At 36.8% G+C, this 25158-nt stretch overlaps 1 protein-coding gene across 1 annotated transcript in view; it reads left to right on the forward strand.

The window, feature by feature from the left end:
• Positions 1–25158, forward strand: part of LOC306854306 (sister chromatid cohesion protein PDS5 homolog B-like) — a 41372-nt gene that overhangs the window by 7562 nt on the left and 8652 nt on the right. Inside the window, exons 8-25 of the mRNA XM_079392201.1 lie at positions 1011–1151; positions 4493–4608; positions 4716–4810; positions 6905–7050; positions 8716–8867; positions 13457–13570; positions 13960–14041; positions 14151–14199; positions 14325–14464; positions 14570–14685; positions 14765–14870; positions 15423–15583; positions 15848–15971; positions 16120–16278; positions 17867–17935; positions 18175–18311; positions 19938–20061; positions 20850–21054. Coding sequence (XP_079248327.1) covers positions 1011–1151; positions 4493–4608; positions 4716–4810; positions 6905–7050; positions 8716–8867; positions 13457–13570; positions 13960–14041; positions 14151–14199; positions 14325–14464; positions 14570–14685; positions 14765–14870; positions 15423–15583; positions 15848–15971; positions 16120–16278; positions 17867–17935; positions 18175–18311; positions 19938–20061; positions 20850–21054 — 2236 coding nt within the window. The remainder of the gene's footprint in view (positions 1–1010; positions 1152–4492; positions 4609–4715; positions 4811–6904; positions 7051–8715; positions 8868–13456; positions 13571–13959; positions 14042–14150; positions 14200–14324; positions 14465–14569; positions 14686–14764; positions 14871–15422; positions 15584–15847; positions 15972–16119; positions 16279–17866; positions 17936–18174; positions 18312–19937; positions 20062–20849; positions 21055–25158) is intronic.

Here is a 25158-nt window from a genome sequence, read left to right on the forward strand (position 1 = left end):
CACTCCGATAGTAAACTGCTGCCGCGTTGTATTTATGACGTGCTGACACAAATTTCAAATGGTTTTCAACGGTCGATTTGTTGCGTCTGGTGTAGACACAGTGTTACTCACCTATCGAGAAGAAACAAAGCAACCTCAGCGTCCAATCGCAAGCCTTCCGCTCCTTGAGTCCTCTCCAGCACTGGAAAGCTGATCCGATATTTACAAGGGTCCTACTTCTTGCCTTATCTTTCCGCAGATGTTTTCCTCTTGTTTTTTTTTTTTATCCGCCATCTCTATCTTTCTGTCGCTCGGCTCGGCTGTTCACTGAACACTCTCTCCTCCACATCATGAGTAGATCATCCCGACTCAGTTTTCTAAAGCGTTTTTGAAAAATTACATACCCTACCTTTAACTGTACATAGGATATACACCAAATAAATATTGTGCCAAAATCATGCTGAAATACAAGGGTACAAGAAAGGTCTTCTCATTTATTTAAATTGTGAATAATCCCTAATGAACCTCCATGATTTGACTCCAGCCCTTTTGCTTTTGAAAACTCGTTGAGGCTTGCAACATTAACCGGAGATCAAGAGCACCTCTCCATGCTCAAACGGCATGTTGAGCTTAAACACATTCATCAGCAACACCCGCAGGAGCATGCAGCTCTGTTATGCTAGGAACTCTACTCCCTGCAGTGCTCATTAAAAGCGCTAGAGATAGTGAGAATAAGTGTGGAGTAGAATCCTTCTCAATAACTCTAATAGATCAGCAAGGCCTGATTTCTATTTCTATTCCTCTTTCTATTCTGTACAATCACTCTGTTGGAGACAGCCTCTCCTGCCCATAGATGAAGCCATTTTTTTATTTCAATCTAATTCCAGCTTCCTCACACTAATCTCTAATCGACTATGTTAAGTGCTGATGCCAGACAGTTATGCAGTGAGTTTGAAGGGGTGCCATTTTCCAGTGACATGCAGTAGATGCTGATGGTTGCAGCGTGTGACGTACAGTTTGGTGTCTCTCAGTTCTTTAACCAGGTGCTGATGCTGGGGAAGACTTCAGTCAGTGATCTGTCAGAACATGTCTTTGACCTAATCCTGGAGCTCTACAACATCGACAGCCATCTACTGTTGTCCGTCCTGCCGCAGCTGGAGTTCAAGCTCAAGGTAAAATGGCTTATTGATGATACATAGTGTTATGTCATCTTTCGGGGTCTTAGATAAAACTGTCTTGAGTGTTTTTGCTTGAGAAAAAAATGCATGATTGATTTGATGATGATCAAATTTTTCACAAGTTTCCCTCAGTTCTAAATAGGGTTCCTACGGGGTTTGGAAAAGTATGCAAAAAATAAAGCAGAGTATGGAAAAATATTTGTGTTTCCAGACTTTTGCCCCTATTTAGTTAAAAAAAAAAAGAAAAGTAAGAATTTAATGAAAATAAATGTATTGTACAAGAAGCAAGGTTTCGTGTCAGCTGTTTAGTGATTGTTAAATAAGACTGAATGAATTCAAGATGCACTTTTTCATTATGCAAAATTCAGGTTATAAGCATTTTGGGTTTCTTCTCACTATATTCTTAGCACCATATTACATAGCATTAGGGACCTTTGCAAAAATATACAGACTTTTATGTGCGCACAAAAAACCATTAAACTTAGCATAGGACAATGCACACTGATCCAGCTGTTGTGCCATCAGCCCATTTCACGGTGTGGTTTCTTGGCTGCCACAGACTATGCGTTAAAGAGACCTGAGGCCTTGAAATATGGCATACTGCCCTAACGAAAGCCAAATTTTAAATACTTTTTTTTTACAGTACCAGTCTTTTTTATAGACCCTTGAACTTGGCAAATGTTATGCCATCAGCCCATTTTGTGTCATGGTTTCTCCGCCGCCACAGAGGATGTGTTAAATTGGACATTAGGCATTGATATTAGAGGTACTACCATAAGAAAAGCCAAATTTTGAGCAAGCAGATCTCCGTAAATTCATGTGCATCCATGCTCTCATTTTATTCATAGATATAATTCATGGTTATATAAAACTAGAAATTGTAATGCGTAAGCATGCAAAAAAATTCTCATGCCCATGTAAATAGTTTCTTGAGGGCACACAAAAGTTTCTTGTGTGCATGTAAAAGTCTGTATTTTTATTTATTTTTTTTTGTTATTTTAGGGGCTCTGCATGTTGTCACTTTGAGAAAAAAAATATTTTATAAAATATTAAATACAAATATATAAAAAATATTCAAAGATGATAAAATATTTGCAGATGATTCTACTATATACCAAATATAAAGCTGAATATAATGCTCTATGAACCATTTATGTTAAATATGGTCTGAAAACGCTTAATGAAACGCTTTTACTCAAGGGATGGACGATCTGACGCAGACAGGATTACCTCCGGTTGAGTGACTCACATCTAACGTGTATAGTTAAGACAAACTCAGCAGGCAACTATTCTTACAGCTACATTATTATTCCAGCCATAATTAATCACAACAATGTATATACAATTACATATGATTGAGTAGGGCTGTGTATTGGCAAGAATCTGGCGGTACGATACGTATCACGGTACAGGGGTTGCGATACGATATATTGCGATACTGTAAGCAAGGCGATTATATTGGGATATTTCTTATTTTAGGAATAGGATATATATTTTTTAGGAAAGCTGTTATTAAGAACACACCACCATATGCAAACCTTAGCAAAAAATAAATAAATAAAAATAGTTTAACCAGAACACACTGCAGAACACACTGGGATCTGTATTTGCAATAATCAGTCCCTATAACATTCAACATTATTGAACCACTTTTTGTGCAGTACGAGTAAAGGGGGAAATATTCAAGTGCTTGCATGATTCTTTAGTTAAATGTATGTATAAAATGTATTTTAAAAAGATAAAAATATATATTTATAGACTCTACTAAAGGTTCACAGTTTGAGTTTACAATTGTGACATGCAATGTCATAACATTTGATCTGAACAAAAAATTAAATCTGGTTAATGTCAATGAAAATTGAAGTGCTTGCAGGATTCCTAAAGAAAACAAAATTTCACAGGTTTTTCAGTTTGTATTTATGTTCCGCGTAGAATCGCCGAGACCGCGACGCGAGCACTGCCCCAACTGCACAAAACGCCCCCGAATTACGAGAGAAAGCTGCAGCTGCGCGACGACTCTACCGCGCCCCGCGCAAAGGCTCTTCAGCACGGGACGCGGCAAGCGGCCGAACCGAGGTTGCGCTCGCGCCGCTGTCCCGGGGCAGACATTACCACAAAAGCCCAAATGGCTCCACACTTCAGCTTTGTACATCGAAACGAGAACTGGAACAATTTTATCATCCTCCATTACTAGCAGCGAACTATATTAACGCTAACATTAGTGGAATGCCCTGATGCTAGTATTTCCTGTCACTGTTTAAGTTCAGAGATGAAGACTAGCGGTTGGGATATGAACACAAAACGAAACAACTGCCATGAATCTTGCATGATTTTTTTTTAAATATATATCGATATTCCGTTTTGGAGAATCGATACAGTATCGCCAAACAAAATATCGCGATACTCACGTGATTCGATATTTTCTTACACCCCTATGAATGAGCATATAAATCGTCAGTGTGTTGTTTTACACACATGCACACAGACATTATTTCATAGATGACATGGTGAGATGCATAAGAAATCTTTAGATGCGCCCATAACAACAAAAGACAATACTTGATTTAACCTTTTCTGATAAGAAGTGTGCGCTGCAAATGAGCACTTTTGACAATCGTTTCTGTCCAGTCCGCTCGTTTTATCTCATTTAACCACAGCTGTCGTCGGTTTTTTGTCTGGCAGTGGCATCAGGTATGCCTTAATTTCAAATTGGAGCCTCTACAACATCGATTCGGGCACCCAACATCACAACAAGATGATATTTTAAGCTCCTTATGTAGCCGAATCTGCGCTGGTTTGAATGGGCCGCCTCCAGTGACGTCGGCCCTATAATTAATAGTTAATGTGATTTTACAGTTGATGTGAATTTTACTGCTTAAAGTTGGGTGTTTCTAATAAATGGATATGCCATTCCCAAGCTAAAAGATGCTGACACACTGCATGAAATTGATTACACTTCAGCCGAGTCAACGATCCTTTCTTTTGTTTTCTTTCACATGAGATTTAATCCAGCGTGACCTGAAAGCACAGTTAGCATTTTTCAAAAACCAGCAAAGGCGATTACTTTCTTTTGTGTTGGCTGTGTTATTAAACTTGTATACATTTTGGCAAAAGCAAGTTGAGTTTGCGATTAGTGTATGAATGAATGTTATCGGCTTATTAGGAGCTGCCTGTTCCATGTACTGTATTTGATGTCATGCCTTCATCTTTTGTTTTTATGCTAAGCACAATGACGATCAACTAAATGGGTTCTTTCAGTGCTTGGGCTGTAATTAATGGCCACAGGCCTCGCTTTCTGCAGTTATATCACCGGGAGACCCTTGTGTGTTTTGTAGAGCAATGATAACGATGAGCGCCTGCAAGTTGTGAAGCTCCTGGCCAAGATGTTTGGTGCAAAGGATTCAGAGCTCGCTTCACAGAACAAACCTCTCTGGCAGTGCTACCTTGGGAGGTACATAATTACCTGTTTCTCTGTGTACACAAACTGGAAAAAAAAAAATTCAACAGCAAGACCAAGCTGAAAGATTTTGACTATCTGCGTTTGCTGTGGTTTCTTAGGTTTAATGACATCCATGTCCCTGTTCGACTGGAATGTGTAAAGTTTGCTAGCCATTGCTTGATGAACCATCCAGACCTGGCAAAAGATCTCACAGGTACAAACTGTTACCCTTCTAACTTTGACTACTCTTATATTTCACGACTGAGCATAAAAGTCAAATGAAACTGAAGTTGACCTTCTTATCTTTCTTAATAAATTTTTTGGTGTTATTGTGCACAATTCATTGTGTTGTTTTAAAGAAAAGCGGTTATCCTAAATAAAATAACAAAAATGACAGTTTGCTATTTAGGTATTGTTTAGGGTTATACAACCTGGTACTAGTCAAAAGCTTCTTCAAAACTTGGTGCTGGTGATGTTTCAGGAAGAAGTAGTTGCCACAATTTATCCACTTTAAACATGCTTTTAATTAAAAAAAAAGAGAGAATTTTGTATGAAATATATATGTCTATATATAATATATACATATATATATATATACACACATACAGTATCTCACAGAAGTGAGTACACCCCTCACATTTTTGTAAATATTTTATTATATCTTTTCATGTGACATCACTGAAGAAATTACACTTTGCTACAATGTAAAGTAGAGTGTACAGCTTTATAACAGTGTAAATTTGCTGTCCCCTCAAAATAACTCAACCCACAGCCATTAATGTCTAAACCTCGGGCCACAAAAGTGAGTACACCCCTAATGAAAATGTCCAAATTGGACCCAAAGTGTCTATGTTGTGTGGCCACCATTATTTTCCAGCACTGCCTTAACCCTCTTGGGCATGGAGTTCACCAGAGCTTCGCAGGTTGCCACTGGAGTCCTCTTCTACTTCTCCATGATGACATCACGGAGCTGGTGGATGTTAGAGACCTTGCGCTCCGCCACCTTCCGTTGGAATACTGCCCTGCGGCCCAGTCTCTGCTTCAGTATGTCACAGTACATGTTGGCGTTCATGGTTCCCTCAATGAACTGTAGCTCCCCAGTGCTCTTGCAGCCCCAGATCATGACACTCCCATCACCATGCTTGACTGTAGGCTTGCACCATGCAGACAGATGCTTGTACTCCTCACCTGGTTGCCGCCACACACGCTTGACACCATCTGAACCAAATAAGATTGTCTTCAGCAAACTGTTTGCGGGCTTTCTTGTGCATCCTCTGTAGAAGAGGCTTCCTTCTTGGACGACAGCCATGCAGATCAATTTGATGCACTGTGCAGCGTATCGTCTGAGCACTGACAGGCTGACCCCCCCCCAGCACTCATTTGTCTATTTCCCAAACACAACTTCTGGATATGACGCTGAGCACGTGCACTCAACTTCTTTGGTTGACCATGGCGAGGCCTGTTCTGAGTGGAACCTGTCCTGTTAAACCGCTGTATGGTCTTGGCCACCGTGCTGCAGCTCAGTTTCAGGGTCTTGGCAATCTTCTTATAGCCTACGCCATCTTTATGTAGAGCAACAATTCTTTTTTTCAGATCGTCAGAGAGTTCTTTGCCATGAGGTGCCATGTTGAACTTCCAGTGACCAGTATGAGAGAGTGAGAGTGATATAACACCAAATTTAACACACCTGCTCCCCATTCACACCTGAGATCTTGTAACACTAACGAGTCTCATGACACCGGGGAGAGAAAATGGCTAATTGGGCCCAATTTTCCCTTAGGGGTGTACTCACTTTTGTGGCCAGCGGTTTAGACATTAGCTGTGTGTTGAGTTATTTTGAGGGGACAGCAAATTTACACTGTTATACAAGCTGTACACTCACTACTTTACATTGTAGCAAAGTGTCATTTCTTCAGTTGTTGTCATATGAAAGGATATAAAAATAAATAAATAAATATATATATATATTTATATTATCTTATTAATTTATTTCATATTCTTAAATATTTCATATATTAATTTAATTTAATTTCTTTAATACATTAAATGCATCACAATGCCAAGAAAATAAGTACACATTAAACCAATTTTTTTAAGTAGTCTACTGCAAACCTTTTTTAATGAATTGAATCATTTTATCTTAAATATAACTGTTTGTGTATTTAATTTATTTATTTAAAAATGTATTTACTTAACATTTACTTAATTGTAATACAATTGTTTTATACATTGAATTCATAAGACAATGAAAATTATGCATTTTTAACATTAAACCAAATTGTGCATGTTTTTTTTTCTTCTCCTCCAGAGTATTTGAAAGTAAGGTCACATGACCCAGAGGAGGCAATTCGACACGACGTCATTGTGTCCATCGTGACAGCTTCCAAAAAGGACCTCTCTCTCGTCAATGATCACCTGCTGAACTTTGTGAGGGAGAGGACTCTGGATAAGAGGGTATGTGCCAGGCTGTCTTTATGCTTGCTTGTTTGCTGTCTCTTAAACATTCCTTATTAGTGTTGCAGTCATTTTATTTCATGCATAATATCCAAGGGCATTTTCTCCCATTAGTACCCCAAATGAACCAGAGACTTTGACATGACCGCATTCAGGGCAGAGCTGAGCTGGAATACATTAGCTTCTTGTTTCTTTCCAGACACACTCCATTTCTTCTCACTATAATTTAATCAACAGTCTCCTTTAGCCACCCGAGCTAGAGGGGATGGAATAATATAAATTGGACTATAACTCTCATATAACCATTCCTCAGCCTTTTCAAAACGCTTTCAGGGAGGAATTTAATTGAAGGCCCCTCTGTGTTCCTGGACAAATGACACCGCAGCAGTCAAGGCGTATCTCTATCTTTTCCTATTACACCTCGTTTGCTTCTGCTTGCCATACACAAGATTTGGTTTTATGCAGGAACTGTCATATCAGGCTTTTCAGCTTCAGCTGTAGCTAAATGGATGTTTTGTCATGTTTATGTCTTGGTAAAACCTCAAAAGATTCCTTTGACATATTCATGTTGAGGCGAAATGTGACTACAGGCTAGAAATATGGTTTCTCTTCTTTAATGTCTCCCTTTTTTTCTGTAACACAAGATTTTAGTAAGTGGCCCATCTAGGCAACATTGTATTTGGCATGTTAGGGATACTTTTATGAATTTATGAATTTAAACTGATACTTACTTTTTTGTAATGATTAATCAAATGAACTTTAACTGTTTTCATCACAACTGCACAACTGTTTTCAACATTTGTTATAATAATAAATATTGCCTGAGCAGCAAATCAGCATATTAGAATGATTTCTGAAGGATCATGTGACGCTTTGCATCACAGGAATTATTTTTTTAAATATATGAAAGTTTAAAACATTTGTTCAACTGTAATAATATTTCACAATATTACAGTTTTTACTGTGTTTTTGATCAAATAAATGCAGCCTTGGTGGGCATAAGAGACCTTTTTTTTTTTTTTTACAAGAATCTTACAGACCCTAAACGTTGAATGGTAGTGTATGTTTTATTCAATACTCAAGTGTTTCATTGTACTGTTATGGCTTACTCGGTTATATCACTTGTAGTGCATCGTGGGTTGAGTAGTTCTTGTCTTGTGCTGTCTAATGGTTAATCGCTGTTAATCGCATCCAAAATAAAGGTTTTTATTTACATAATATATGTGTGTGTACTGTGTATATTTATTATGTGTATATAAATACACACACACAGCATATATTTTGAAAATATTTACATGTCTATATTTATATTCATATAATGTATATTATATATAAATATATTTAATATATGAACATAACATATTTTTCTGAAATTTATACATGCATGTGTGTATTTATATATACATAAATATACACAGTACACACACATTGTGTAAACACACTTTTATTTTTTGATGCGTGATTAATCGTTTGACAGCACTAAAAAAAATTATGCCTAATCTGTTAAGTAAATTTTGCTTCAGATAAAAAACAACATGTACCTATAAAATATGTTTTCTTTCTTGCATGGGCTGCTGAGCAAGTTGTTTTTTATTACTTCTGGCTCTATTCGTATGATTTTTACACCAGAACATAATAATCTGTTCCCGTTGTGTTATCTTGCAGTGGCGGGTCCGAAAGGAGGCTATGATGGGTCTGGCTCAGATCTATAAGAAGTATGCCTTACAGGCAGAGGCAGGCAAAGAGGCAGCCAAGCAGATCTCCTGGATCAAAGACAAACTGCTTCACATTTACTACCAGAACAGCATTGACGACCGGTGAGTGAAGCTGATAAGCCGGCGGTCTTTCAATACTTGTGTGACATCCTTTGCTATTTTAAATTCAAGCTTTATATATGGTTTAAATTGGGTCAGTAGTGAATGCTGCTTCCAGTCAGTACATAGACATTAAGTGGAAAATACATAGATTTCTTGGTAGAAGTGGTTTTTGATGGTTGAGATATTATGTACATGGTTATGTAATTGTAATTAATTAAAATACTGTGAAATGTATTAAAAAATGTGAATTGAATTGCAAACAATTATTTATTTATTTATTTATTTATTGTGGCGCTATCTACATTCATTGAGAATTATGAAAATTAAAAAGTACTTTTTTTATTACTTTAGTGTGTACTAAAAATGTGCCTGTTACGTGACTTATCACTGAACGTGTGTCCTGAGATATCGTGTCTGTCTCTGCAAAGGCCCTAAGCTCTGTAAACCGTGAAAAAGTTTTAGCATCAAATATTAAATATGCTTCAGTATATGAAATTACACTTGGGTGGCTGCCTAAAAATAAAAAAATCAAATGACAAGATTCTGTAAAAGTTTCTGTACAACCAAAACATTGACACAATTTCCTGTAGTTGCCGTTTCAAAAGCGCTGCCTTGACTTAAGATGCTATTGAAAAAGATGGCTGGTGTCTGACAGGCTTTGAATGAGGCGTGAAGCCTGTAAGAGTTTGTTATAAAACAGAATCTGCTGTATGAAGGAGCTCTGTTGTGTAATTGGATTTTATAAGGTTGTTCGCAAGCTGTTGGAATTTAAGGACCACTGCTGGACGGAGGATTTGTGATGCTGCTGTTTACAGAGAAAAGTTCTGCGATGGTACTGATGTCATGACAGGTGTCAAAAGTCTGCCAGTTGCCTCCTTGACGTTAAAAATCCAGTCATTTCTTTAAGGCTTTTAGATGCATTGACAGCCAGTGGGGTTGTTTCTCAAATGAGAATATTGAAGAATTTCCTCAGAGAGACTGTGCGCTTTGGCTGAAAACAAGAGAACTGTGAAAATCTATTGATACAAAAAATGTATTGAGTGATTCTGCAGAGCTGCCTGAACAGAGGGCTAGTCGTAAAGAGAGAACAGTGATGTCACCAGACAGACGCTTGCTAATGCAGATTTATTAACGCATTGCTTGGAGCCTGTTTATATAATGCATTATAAAGACATCATACTGCACATTTTGTGTATTGTAATGTAATACATGATCTCTTTTTATAAATGTTGTTAATCACTGTTGTAATACGTTATCAGGGTTCACAAGATTGTTTTTTTTTTCTGCTGGTTGATTATACTGGCTATATTTTTAATGGTCTGACCACCAATAATATCTAAAAAATATATATTTTTATTAGTGCTGTCAATCGATGAAAAAAAAAAAAAAATTAACTAATTAATTGCACTTTTTTTCTGAAATTAATCGCGATTAATCCCACCTAACATTAAAGTTTTTAAATATACTTTATATTGCAATAATTTCACATTCAATCTTCAAATTAATGTACAAACAACATAAAGGCAGTATATTTGTAATATTTGTTTAATGGCATCTTTGTTTGTGACTGAAGGCCAGTATCACTGAGACCAATTAATACTGATTTCCCTATAAAAATGTTTCCCCCTAATATTTAACCATTGACTAAAGCCGTTCAACATTACATTATAATAAGAGCTACCAATTTTAACATTTATTAGACTTTAAAAATAACTTCTAATTTAAGTGAAATTAGAAGTTCTTCACATAAACCCATTATAATAAATGTCATATTTAGCTACCTGTGCCCCTCAGCAGAAATATACAGAAATTGAATAAAGTTATCAAACACTAAATTCTAAACTAAATACAGATGAATCCTTAAAACTTATATAAAAGTTATTGATTTCCTCTTTTTTTCTTTTGTTCTTGATGAACAGAATCACAGCAGCTGGTTAGGTTGTTTTGGCTTCTATTACTTTAAGAGCTGCTGCTGCAGGTCTGACACGCATAGTATTTTCTCTCAACTCTACCATTTCCGACCCATTTCAGTCTCTTCTAATGAACTGACGAGTTGAATCAATGGTGTTAGATGAGGGAGACAGCGCTAGGATGCTCCAGAACAGTTTTGAAAACTATTTCAGAGACATGTTCTTAATGTAACTCATATATAACATATTACATGCATGCACAGTTTTATGGCAGTTTTAATTGCCTTTTTGGTAATTTCATGACTTAACTGATCATGATATTGCATGCACGTAGTTTCTTTCACGATTTGATATGAAATGATACAGGTTATGCGCACACCGGCGCTTTTGTGCATGCAATTGAAGAGCGTGTGCTGCAAGCACAGTACAGTTTCTGCGCTTGTTAGACTCCCGCCTGGCGCTGAAGTGAAGCTGGAGCACGCGCCTTAAATGTTTCCTGTTGATGTGCTCATAAAAACGTTCTGCGACTGAATAAATGCACTTCTTGTCAAGAAAAAAGAGACCGAATTAGCAGTTATATAGGCCCCCTAGGCCCCGCCCCTGCGTTAACGGCGTTAAATAATTTGAACGCGTTAAACTGCAAATATTAATCGCCTGTGTTAACGCACTAATTTTGACATCACTAATTTTTATTAATTTTATTATAAATGTAAATATCGGCATCTGCCCGATATGAAAAATTATGCCGATATGTCTCACCGATAAGAGGAATACGTTAACTCAAATGTGCTCAGGGTGTGCTAGCGATTAGATCATGTCAGCAGTGTGGCTCATTCTTGAAGCAAGGTTTTGTCTGAATGATGATTAGATTGACCGTTTTGGATGCTGCATTTAATCTGTGAAAGCATGCACAGAATGACGCGTTCGGTGTATGACAGACTAGAGTAAACCGTAATCGCACGTGCAGCGGCAGCCTCCCCCGGGTCCTAACGCCCATTCGGTAAGGAGTTTTACTCTATAGGGGGCGCTGTTGCCCTACTTCTAATTCAATTAAAAGTAAAATAGCCTACACAAATAACATTTAGACTGTGTTTCTAATTAAATAAAGCAGTAACTGATGTCATAAAATGAGTATGTTTTGATTTAAAGGTCAGAAGCTATAGCTTACATGAAAAAAAAATCACAAACATAACACTTGTAAATTAAATAATTGTGTATATATACTGATTTATTCATTATTGTGTAATGTTTTATTTTTTTAAATCTTAAAACAAAATGTTAGGGATAACCCAGCATCTTTCTGGGGGGAAAAAATGCAACATACTTCATTTATATTTATTTTCAAAGCTTCAATGTACTTTCAAAAAAACCTTCATTATTGTTTATTTAATTCTAACAAATAAGTTATTGTTAAAAACTAATCAAGATTAAAAAGATTTTGCGTATAATTTCTGCACAGGAGAGACTTGGTGTTGTTTCCAAACAAAAGGAAACATATCGTATCGGCTAAAATGAGTTGAAAAATATCGGATATCGGCAAAAATCCAATATCGTGCATCACCACGTGCATCATCGTTATTAAAAATCCAGTAATATTGTAAAATATTATTACAAATGAAAATAACTGTTTTTATTTGAATATGTTAAAAAAACTATTTATTCCACTGAAGGTAAAACTGAATTTTCTGCAGCCATTACTATAGTCTTGAGAAATGTGCTGCTTAAGAAACATTTCTATTATTTTGATTATTCTTCGAATTTCTGTAGTGGTGTTTAATATTTTTGTGGAAACTGTTATGCTTTTTTTCAGGATTCTTTGATGGATAAAAAAAGTTCAAAAGAACAGCTTTTCTTTGAAATATATATTTTTGTGACAACACTATTGACCAAATGAATGTGTATTTACTAAATAAAGTAGTTAATTTATTTAAAATAAAAATCAAACTGACACTGACTTTTGAACAGTAGTATATTTACTTCAACAGAATGCATAACAGCAAACCAAATTTTTTAATTTGCAAGGTGCATGTAAATAAGACGGTGCAGTGTTGGCCAGATAGGTGACACCAGTCTTTCAGCCATCTTTATTTTTGAGCACAAGGACAGGTCCATAAGGCACAGTGAATGCATTATAATGCACAAAGAACACCTTTTGTAATGTTTTATTATATACAGGCTTCAAATAAGCTGTTACCATGAATTTGCCCCACACTGAACCCAAGATTGGAGCCACAGGATGAGAAATGCAGAAATGGTCACAATTTGTGGCTCGCAACTTCTTTCATTTAAAATTTAAATGCACTTTTTTTTTAAACATTACTCTCTATCCTGTCTTGTAATAATTTCTGACCTTGTTGTTGTTTTTGTGCTTTGCAACGAGCAGTACTTTTCATATTCGAGCCTTCCTTGTGTGTTGCATACAGCTTGTCCACGTGCCCATTTTGAAATCCTCACTGATGAGTTGGTTTATAATGTTATTCCATCATTAAAGCATGTAATGACAACTGTGCAAATGCAATTTCATGTTATGATTGGGTCATCAATATGAGATTTGAGCTCACTTGAATGCCGTCTAAGATCATTTAAATTTGGGTAATAAAATGTCAAAGAAAACAATGTGCAATGTTAAAGGAATTTAAATGAAATATAAAAAATATATAAAACTTTTTTTTACACTAGGCTGCTTGTGGAGAGGATCTTCGCCCAATATCTTGTGCCTCACAATCTAGAGACTACAGAGCGAATGAAGTGTCTGTATTACTTGTACGCCACATTGGATGGAAATGCTCTCAAGTAGGTGCAGTAATTCTTGTTTTATTGCAAAACAGAAATGCCCAAACCAAGGCCTGTAGTTGGTGCCTGGTGACCTTTTTTTTGATCAAGTTTGATTTTTGGCCCTCTGTATTAAAACGTTTGGGCACCTCTGATCTAAAACTTATGCTTGTGCGGAAATTGAGTAAATGATTTTGAACCATGCAACCTGTAAACAAAAAGTCCTACTCTGTTAAATATTGTTTGACTTGGAAATATGTCATATAATGGAGAGAATACAGCTGTTTCATGGTGTGTTTAGTTATTTTAAAAGGTGCTTATGGGTCTGAAAAGAGACTATTGGACCTATAAAGATGTATTTGCAGACTTGGAATGTTGATTGTGGTTGTTGTGGTCCATCTCTCCTGTAGAGCTCTGAATGAAATGTGGAAGTGTCAGAACATGCTGAGACACCACGTCAAAGATCTTCTGGATCTTATAAAACAGCCAAAAGTTGGTTTTTCCTCACAGTTGTTTGGTTTTGGTTATTGCTTTTCTAAATCTTCTTTATTACATTGTTTGCATGTTTAAACATTCTTGAATATTTTTCTTATTCCCCCAGTCTGACTCTTATAACAAGACTGTGTTCTCAAAGGTCATGGTTATCACAAGTAAGTCGTGTTGTCTCCTCTGCAGTGCTGTTAAAATTATTCTCCTGTCAAGTACAAGCTGCCTTTTATGTAGTAACAAGAAAGGTTCTCTGAGAGGGAATCATCTCTCCATCTTTGTGTTGAAGGAAACCTGCCAGACCCAGGCAAGACGCAGGACTTTGTGAAGAAGCTCGCTCAGGTTCTTGAGGAAGACGAGAAGATCAGAAAGCAACTGGAGACTCTTGTGAGCCCGTCCTGCTCGTGTAAGCAGGCCGAAGTCTGCGTGGTAAGTAAAAATCATGTTGTATCATGTCATGTCTTGCTGTAAAATCATGTTTTTACCAACGCAGTTGAAGTTGTCTCAGTTTGTGGCCGTGTTTACAACCCACAGAAAGAAATCACCAAAAAACTGGGCAGCCCCAAACAACCCAGCAATCCTTTCCTAGAGATGGTGAAGTTTTTATTGGAGAGGATAGCTCCTGTTCATATCGACACAGAATCCATCAGGTACATTAAGACTTTTAAATAGCGGGAATAAATGTACTATCATTTGCACACAGTCTCACTCCTTCATCTCTTTTTGCAGTGCACTTATCAAACAGGTAAACAAATCTATAGAAGGAACTGCTGATGATGAAGATGAAGGAGTCCCGACCGAGCAAGCGATCAGAGCTGGCCTGGAGCTGCTGAAGGTAAGTAAATCTGTAGACATGTTACCCACATTAGACTGTCCGTGTTGGCTTTATATCCATTTGCACGGATACTTACATTCATGTTAGATTTAAAGTCAGAATTTTTTAGTTGATTTGTTGCTGTTGTATAGCTACATTTTATTTTATTCAGATGAACCATTATTTTAACCAAACAGTTATTGTTTGATTCAAAATGTTAAAAATATGAATTTAAGCACTTTGAGTTACCAAAAACATCTGGTATCATTTATAATACAAATGAATTGGTCAATCAAGTTTTGAATCACTTTATTGATAGTTTATAGACAGTTTGCGCTGATTGATGGAAACGAGTCAATCTTTCCAGTGATGTAGCATTGTTACTACTGAACTTTAAATCAAAGACGCCAATAAAGTTTTTAGAGAAACGTTTTTTAGGCAGCTTGGCCCAAAACAGTGAGAGCAGACACTATCGCCCAGCCCCAATACACATATGTAAAAGCACAAAGTAACCTTTTTATTATTAGTTTGATGTATGGGTTTTCTTTAGCTGTAAAATGTCTTTACGCTCAGGTCCTGTCCTTCACCCACCCTGTGTCATTCCACTCTGCTGAGACCTTTGAGTCTTTGCTGGGCTGTCTGAAAATGGACGATGAGAAGGTTGCTGAGGCTGCGCTGCAAATCTTCAAAAACACCGGCAACAAGCTGGAGGAGAGCTTCCCACACATCAAATTGTAAGTTTGAGTCTGTCTCACGGCCCACACTGATCAGAAAAGCACATCTGGGTTTTATTCAAGAGGAGTGACGCTCCTTGATTTGTTCCATCAATTTAAAAGTTTCAAACATGCTTATGTTTATTGAAGTCTGTTTCTCATTTCTTGATTTCTGAGATGCTCTGTCACTTTTAATGAAAACCAATTTCTATTTTGCTGTAAGTCATCCATAAAGTTGGATGGTGCCATTCACTCCAGCCTATTTGACCTCCTTTTGCCCCCTAGAGTCCTTTTAGGAGTACTGCAGCACAAAGCTAAGAAGGGTCCTCCTCGCCAGGCCAAATATGCCATCCATTGCATCCATGCCATGTTCTCCAACAGAGACACTCACTTTGCACAGATATTTGAGGTAAGATTGTTAAGGTCCAAAAAATATCTGGAAAATGTTTTATTTTTTTTGCTGTGCCTCTGAAATGAACTTTCCTTGGCACACATAACTTTCCATATTCATTTGAAATCTTCTGGCATTCTAACCAATTGCTTTCTATCTGCTGCAGCCTCTGCATAAGAGTCTAGACACAGACAACATGGAACAGCTCATCACCCCTTTAACGACGCTGGGACACCTGGCCATGCTGGCCCCGGAACAGTTTGCAGCTCCACTCAAATCTTTAGTGGCCAATTTCATCGTTAAAGACCTGCTAATGAACGACCGGGTAAGTCATAGCATTGCTTATTACGGTTTCGCAATACAGCCTGAATGTTGATGAGAAGACTGCAATCAATGTGATGCACTGTGTAAAAATGCACATTTTTATGTCTCGCCTTCTGGTGAAGTAGTGCATTACGCGAGCACTCAAAATGAACTCACACTTGATCTATAAAGGCCTCTGGATTTCTCAGGTGTGCATGATGTTCTTAATGTGCATTGTGAACTGTAAGTGCTCTTTTTTTTTTTTTTGAACATTTGTCTATTTTGGCTGTTTGGGATGTTTAGGTCACCAGACATCACCAGATTTTCTGCCATGATTCCAGTTCAAAGCGAGCGTATATGTTCCATACAAAGGGCATTAAAGTGTGCAAGACGTGAATTTAAATTGTATTTATTTACAGAGGTATATTATGTTGCACTTCTCTAGTAAGTTTCATCTGTGTGTGAAGACACTGCCCAGCGCAAATCCGTGAATGAATGTTCTGAAGTGAAGTAAACTTCAACGGATTTTCCCTGCTCAAGGAGTAGGGAGCAATGGACACTGGGTAGGGAGCATGTCAATCGGAGCACAGTTCATGCACGTAGCTCGAGCACGAGCTGGTTATCTGAATTAGGTGTGTTAACTAAGCGGTCTACATCGTGTGTCATTCACCGGTGAGAGAACTTTATAGCACGGTTAGTAAAAGTACTACAATACCAGGAAGGAAGATTGGGTTGTTGATGTTTGTCTGCCATTCCCGCTCTGACTGCACACACTCAGTGTGGGTGAATGCGCTGATGATGTATCATGTCTGCGCGAACAGGTTGCGCAGAGGTATGCAAATACATACGTTGACAGGCAGGTAGGAAAGCCAATTAAAATGCTCGGACCGAACGTTTTGATTGAACGAACATTTCTTGGTTCTACGCCTTCCACAGAATATATAAATACATTTAAATAAACTAAGTATTTAAATGTAAACTACATTTAAATAAAGAAATACACTTTTAATCTAAGCTAATTTTTAATTTAAGATTTCTATGATGTATGTGTATAAAGCTGTATTAAAGACATAAAAAAGAAAGAAAAATAATAATAAAAGCATTAGACATTTTAAATCATTAATCACAATTATTTACATAACAATAAATCAGCCAAAATGTCATGCTTGTGAAAACCCCACTGATAATGGATATCATAGCTGGTCGAGAGAACAGCATTAAATATGCATGTTTATTTGCCTGTACCATTAACTAATTTGGACTTATTGAATTCATGTGATTTCATGGGGATGTGCTTGCTTAAGGCTTAAATCAATCCAGTATAATTATAAGAGTAAATGGGTGAGAAAGTTTAAGATCCTGTTTACTGATCTCATTTGGTTGACCTTGTGGGTGTAGCTTAATTTCATTTTTCAGTGGGTTTAAAGCGAGTCATGTGCTCTAATATACATAGACGTGTGACACATCATTTGTCTCCTCGCTTGTATAACAAGAACTGTTTATTTTTAGTTGTAACCTTGTTGGCAAACTGTTAGACCAAGTAATAAAGGATTCTCCTCACTCGGGTTTTGAGGCATCTGATACTGATCTAGATTTTCTTTGCTGCAAAGATTGCTGGCAAGAAAACCACCAAGCTGTGGGTCCCGGATGATGAAGTCTCCCCTGAAACATTGGCTAAGGTAAGACGCAGCTAAGATTTGACTTGCCATTTTTTACTCATTTTTATTGAAGAAAGTACCAGAGTGATTCACATCTCAGCCAGTGTTGCATTGGTTCCCTACAGATATGGATAGACAGGTTCTTTTCTTTTCTTCTTTTTTTCTCCTTTGCATAGTAAAAAAATGACACCAGAGCTTGCACTCACAGGAGATGATGCTGTAAAGTGTATTCAATGCTTCTTTATCTCTGTGTGTCTCAGATTCAGGGTCTGAAACTGATGGTCAGATGGCTGCTCGGCGTGAAGAACAACCAGAGTAAATCTGGCAACTCCACTCTGAGAATGCTGACGGCTATCTTGAGCAGTGACGGGGATCTGACAGAGCAGGGCAAGATGGGGTGAGTGACATTTGCTTAGTTTCAAACCCTTCACTAGCAGTGATGGGAATAACTGGGTTATAAATAAACGGCGTTATTTTTTTCAGTAACGAGTAATCAAACAAATTACGGTTTCCCCTGTTACAACGCCGTTACCGTTACTGACAATAAAATGTGGCGTTACTATAATTTATTAAAATATTATTCAAATTAAATTTTTCAGTTCATCTGAATGGATGCGCAGTGTAGCTGTATTTGACGTACCGTAAACTCTAGTGTGAAGGCGCACAGCTCGCCATCGCTTCGTCTCACATGCACAAAGAAAGATACAGAGCAAGAGAGTCTTTCATAACATGCAGAATTGACGCGCTACATGTAAACAATATTCTTTGTTGTATTTTCCTATCAAAGTAATGGAGTTCCTTTGGAATTCTTCAGCTTTTAAGAACTGCCAGGTTCCCTGGTAGTGGGCGGAACTAATGTGCAAACGACAATCTCATTGGCTGGCGCTCACCTATTATCGCCCCTGTTTTGATTTCAGCAAATCAATTCGAGCGAACACAGACAACGTGATTAATATTCATGAACCCAGCAGCTCATTAATGCTTAGTGTGTTTTATATTGTTATTAGATTTAGTAGTAGAATTTTAAAAGCCCTGAAGATTATTTGTAAAGTGTTTACATTTGACAAAATAAACATACCGTTTAAAAGTCTGGGGTCTGTAAGATATTTTTCTTATGTTTTTGAAAACTCTCTTTTGCTCACCAAGCCTGCATTTATTTGATCAAAAATACAGTAAAACAGTAATATTGTGAAATCTTTTTACAGATTAAATGATAGGGCTGTGTAATTAATCGCATGCGATTGTCATGCGCATCTCGGCTGTAAATCTCCATCACCTGTTTTCGGATTGGAGCGGCAGTTAATACACAGAGCCGTAGTTCACTGACAAGCTAAACGATATCGCGTTCATAATCGAATGCGATTCATCTGCGGTATTGAACGCGATATTGCCTAGCTTGTCAGTGAACTGTTTTCTATTTTAATATATTTTGAAATATAATGCATTCATGTTACGGCAAAGCTGGATTTTCAGCATCATTACTCCAGTCTTCAGTGTCACATGATCCTTCAGAAATCATTCTAATATGCTGATTTGGTGCTCAAGAAACATTTTTTTATGATCAGTGCTGAAAACAGTTGTGCTGCTTCATTTCTTTACTGTCACCTTTTGATTCATTTAGTGTGTCCTTGCTTAATGAAAGTACTATTTACTTTTCTTTGTTTTTACTGACCCCTAATCTTTAAACAGTAGTGTATTTAAAATATGTAGATTGTATGGTTTTATTTTTTTATTTGGAAATTGTAAATGTATAGCTTTTATAGGTATGGCTTAATATTTACTTGGAAATACAACAAAAAAAAAAAACTATACTTTTTTTCTGAAAATTATTTTATTCCATTTAATGATAATTTTAAAGAAAATTTACAATAATAACTGAAAATCATACTTTCAATTATATAGGAAACTTCAACATTACACTAAATGTTGCTATAAAATGATGGCATATGTGACACATTTTATTTATTTATATATATGTCTGTAATATGGGAGCATTTCATGTGCCGTTTTTCTGTGTGTGTAGTAAGCCGGACATGTCTCGCCTGCGGCTGGCAGCCGGCTGTGCCGTTCTTCGTCTCGCTCAGGAGCCTTGCTACCATGAGATCATCACCCTGGAGCAGTACCAGCTCTGTGCCCTCGTCATCAATGTAAGACCAACCACCGGCTCCTTATCTGACTCCATATTGCCCTGATGGACTTATCTTTCATCTTAATGTCAAAAAGAAGATCCTTAACATAATTTTAATGGGTTACTCTGCTTTGACTAACAGACTGGTTGTCTAGTGATTCGCTGTGTTCCTGGTCACCAGTCACACTTTGAAATCTGATTTTATCGGTCAGATAAACTGGACATAAAATTAGAAGTCTGCTTCAGTACCCCAGATTAAATCCATTGAAAATAATGCCTCTCCTACTGCAGAGAGAGGGTAAAACCTCATTCACTACTCAGTTTACTTCTATAATGTTTTCGAACTGTTTTGGAGTACAAAAGGATGTTCAACCAGAAGAAAATGGCTGTGAATTATTTAGATTGCTGGAAGTGGGTGATTTAATATTAAAATGTTTGGAAAACCAATGCTTAGGTAGGCTCTGCAGGCTATTGAATAATGTTATTAACCGACAGCCAAAAAGAGACGTCAGTAGACAAAATAGTTTCAGAAGAACTGATTAATCTTTCAAAATAAGATGAGAAATGTGCAGTAAATGGGGATCAGTTTGGATTTAATGTTGACCTATACAGGAAACCAAAAGGTTGTAGTGTCAAACCCTAACAAAAAGACGATCCAGGAGTGGTCAACATTGAACAAGACTGATGGTGGCACTTAACCCCAGGTTACTCAAGGGTTACAATCCTTGAAGTGTTTTGTAAGCCACTGAATAAAAGCATCAGCTGAATGACTCGTTAGGAACTAATGAATCCTCTTGTTTTTCTCAGGATGAGTGCTACCAGGTGCGACAGGCCTTCGCCCAGAAGCTACACAAAGGTCTTTGCAGATTGCGTCTGCCGCTGGAGTACCTGGCTGTGTTCACGTTGTGTGCCAAAGACCCGGTGAAGGAGCGCAGGGCGCATGCCCGCCAATGCCTTGTCAAAAACATCAACCTGCGGAGGGAATACCTGAAACAGCATGCAGCAGTCAGCGGTAAGGAGTGCCAGTGAAAATCCTGCACTGAAGGCAAGGGCTAGGAATCGAGAACCAGTTTAGATTTAGTTTAGATCTTTTGTGTATTCAACAACAACTATGCGTCTTGTGTTTGAATTAGCAACTCTTCTGAGCTAATTCTTTAATCTGTACAGAAAGAATCTATTCATTTTAGGGAGTCAAAATCTGACTGATGACTATCAATGCATCATAATCTTTTCAGCAACAGCAATTATTAGTAATTAATGTAAAATTTATTAAGAATTAAAGAAGTGATTCTCCAGTTCATATACTTTTAGGATATTCGCTTTATTTTGTAGTAAACATAATTTTTGGTTTAACTCTTAACAGCTCGGTTTATTTAAGATCAGTGCAAAATACACTAAAAATACTCGATGATTTTGGTCACACAAATAAGTGTTATACATCAATCGAAACTGTGAAGTGTCTACTTTTATTTGTGTACACTCACAATAACAACAAAACTGTCTTCTCCGTCTCTGCGAACTGCTTTTAGAAACACGTCACTAAAATTAAGTGTAACTCGGTGAATACTCAACACACAGAAATGGGAGTTATATCTATAGAAAGCTTGAAGTGTCTACTTTTAAATGAAGTGAACGATTTATAATCGAAAACAAACATTCTGTGATGAAGTAATCCGTATGAAACCAACACGATGTTCAGTCTTTCCCGTCCAACTCATTATCATTATATGTAGGGCTGCAACAACTAATCGATAAAATCGATTATTATCGATTATGAAAATCATCGACAACGATTCTCATTATCGATTAATCGGGTCTGTCCACAGTGTACGTCCAACTTCAGCTGGTTAGTCAAATTACGGCACTGAATAATGCATTTCTATGGACAAAATGCATCTAAAAATAGTGGAGGAAACAGAATGAGATTCTGCCGGAGAAGCACGTGATCCAAGCTGCCCAAAACATGATAATTCTTTATTTTAAGCTTTAAGTTAATGCATAAGAGTAATGGCTTGCCCTGTCAGGCGCTTTGACAGATGCATGTGCGTCCTCAGCGCAAAAACGTTCAGTTTACGGTCATATCCTTATCTATAAATGCCACAAATTCACGCGAGCATTTCCATTTTTGCATAAAGGTCCGTCCTGACAGTCTGTGTTAAGTTTAAAATACCGAATGAGCGCCGGCGCGGCGGGCGCGCGCACGCGCGTCAGACGGACAGAACACAGTAGAGAGGGAGACAATTAATAGGCTTTTCAGCGCAAACATATCCACTGTGCTGAATTATCTGTTGTTGAAAGTTAATTTAAGGTTTAAAAGTCAACATGCAGTGCGAATATTTTATGAGAGTAGGAACTTTAAAGGGATAACAGCGTGTAATTGTCTGTCTGAATATAAACATGAGACGCTCCATAACGGCCTTTTACAGGATAAAGAAATGACGAGGTGACTGTGATCAAAGTAGTTCCTGCAGAACATTACTCTTACCTTTTGGTTAACACTGAGTTTGTGTTTTTATTCGTCTTTATTATTATCTTTATTATTTTAATTTTTAATAGAGGTTTAAACTATATTCAATTTTTACAATGCTTAACAAATTTATGTAAGTTTAACAATGTGTTTATGTAAGGTTTGTGCCACTGCTGCTCTAAAGTAACAGTATTGGTGATAACCAAAATCATTTTTCGGCTTTCTGTACTGGTTAGTACTCCAATATGTGTAAGCTCTTTAGTAACAGTAGTAGGCTATTTTTAATGCTATAATATCATTATTGCTGTTATCTATGAAAGAAAACCAGAGCACTTATTTTTTCTTGTATTTTTTATTTGAGTATTTTTTTTTCCGCGATACCCAATTGCAGTCAAAAAGTACATAAACAATACCAGCAAGAATGCAAGCTGTTATGAGGCCATTTTTTATTATTATGTCCAATAAATGACAATAACATTTTTTAATTTAATTTTTTTTTTGACAAATTTCTAAAATATGTTTTCTCTTTATTATGATAAGTGGTCTAATAAATTAAGCACTGTATGTTTTCATAGCATTCAGTTGTCACGTTTGTTTGTAGAACATTGGGCAGAATGTGGAATAGTGTTTTTTTTGGTCAATATTTTTTAATCCGATTAATCGATTAATCGAAAGAATAATCGGCCAACTAATCGATTATCAAAATAATCGTTAGTTGCAGCCCTACTCTAATGCGATCCCACCCCCTCGTGGCTCGTGCCGTTCATATGTAAATATCCACGTGAGCCACGTGCACATGGAGACGCCCAACACAAACAAAGAGTGAGGAGATCGTTCATCGCGGCTACTGTTCGTTTCTGGAAGACAACACACTGAGTAAAGGATGGATTTCCCTCAAAAGAAGAACAATATTTCATCCAGTAGTGGAGATCAATCTGATGAGTAAGTAATGTTTCTTTTTTGCATTAGTTAACGTGTTATTGTGACATAAACTTGAACGCATTTAGTTTGGTTTTTCCGAAACTACAACATGATGAATGCTACACATCTAGCAATGTTTAGAACATGTTTATTATTAATAGCCTACTCTGTTCAAAAATAGATTTTAATAACGTGCTAAACAATAATTAGTTTCTCGGATATAAAATGTATTTTTTTTTTTTTACTATAGTACAAAGCATGCGTGAGTCTATGGCTTCAAAACATATTTATAAATATATATATGTATATGTATATGTGTATATGTATGTTTCTATATATATATATATATATATATATATATATATATATATATATATATATATATTAGACAGATGCTCCTGATATTAACATGCTCACAAATGTTTTTTGTATTTTATTGAATCCGATACCTGCACCACTGATGACTCCTGATGACTTTCTTCAAACTGTCTTCCTCTGAGAGCGCTGTACCAACATCATGTTCAGCTACACTGATATTCTATGGTAAAACAAGCTCCTTCACTACTGATTATGTTTTTTTCTTCTTCAATCTATGGGAAGAAGCAGAAACACTTAAATAACGTGCGTAAATATCAGGTATGATTTACTTGTTTCACTTGTTGAACAGAATCTGTTGCAGGAATGACTCAAAGTCTGTTCACATCTCTGTGGTTAGATCAGTGTGCACAAAACTGTGTCTTTGACCTTCATTATGTATGTTTTGATTATACTGTGTTGTAAATAAAATACAAAATTTAAAAAACCTATTTTTTCAATCTCCTCACATTCTCTCTTACCTGCCTCAAAGTCACAGTAACACTGATGGGCCATTAGGGGAGGGCCCTTTGTCTCTCATGTGAAAATCACTTAATATTCAAGGCCATTACCACTCCCTCGCATATAGGCTTTCAATCACAAAACATGTCTTTAAAAATTTAAATCAATATATTGTTTTCTGTGAATAAGTAAGCAGAATGATTTTCACATAATTTTGAAGTAAATATTCTAGCCTACAAGACTGATTACTCAAAAGTCTTATTCAGAACTATTTAGTGTGGGTTTTATGGCCTTATTTCAGCTACTTTTTTTTTTTCTCAAAAGTTACTAACCACGCATATTTTTTTTCTAAAAATGCAAACGTACATCCATCTTGGTCACATATTATTGTAGCACAGTCTGTGCTGAATACAAAAAAAATCACATGTTGGTCAATAGTATGTTTTAAGTAGCTGAAATAAGCTCAAATATCAGGGTATCTCAAGGGCCCCAAAATTACCTTAAACCTCAGAGGGTTAAGTGTGCCGTTTATCACCATGATTTCAGTCAGCTGATATAGACTGTCAAATGTTGTCGTTTAAAATTGTGACTTTCTTTGGGTTGATTCGAAAGAGAATCACAATGAGTCCATCATTTTGTTTAGTTATTATCAGGTATTTGAGAGGTGAGTCATTCAAGAATCAGAAGCAGAATCAGATTCCCTGTTAGAGGCTTTGAGGTGTATTTTGTGCTAGTGATCTTTATTAGTTAAAATTCATGCATCTTCCAGTACAATGAAATATTTAGCTGCTCAGTTGAACTGTTCATCAGGGTCATTATGCAAAAGAGGCTGTTGTTATGTCTGTCCTGTCAAGTGCATTCGCCGGTCCATTGAGTTGGTTTCTTCATCTGTTGCTTTTGGAATGAATTCTT

Source organism: Barbus barbus, assembly GCF_936440315.1.
Source record: "Barbus barbus genome assembly, chromosome: 34".
Lineage (NCBI taxonomy): Eukaryota > Metazoa > Chordata > Actinopteri > Cypriniformes > Cyprinidae > Barbus > Barbus barbus.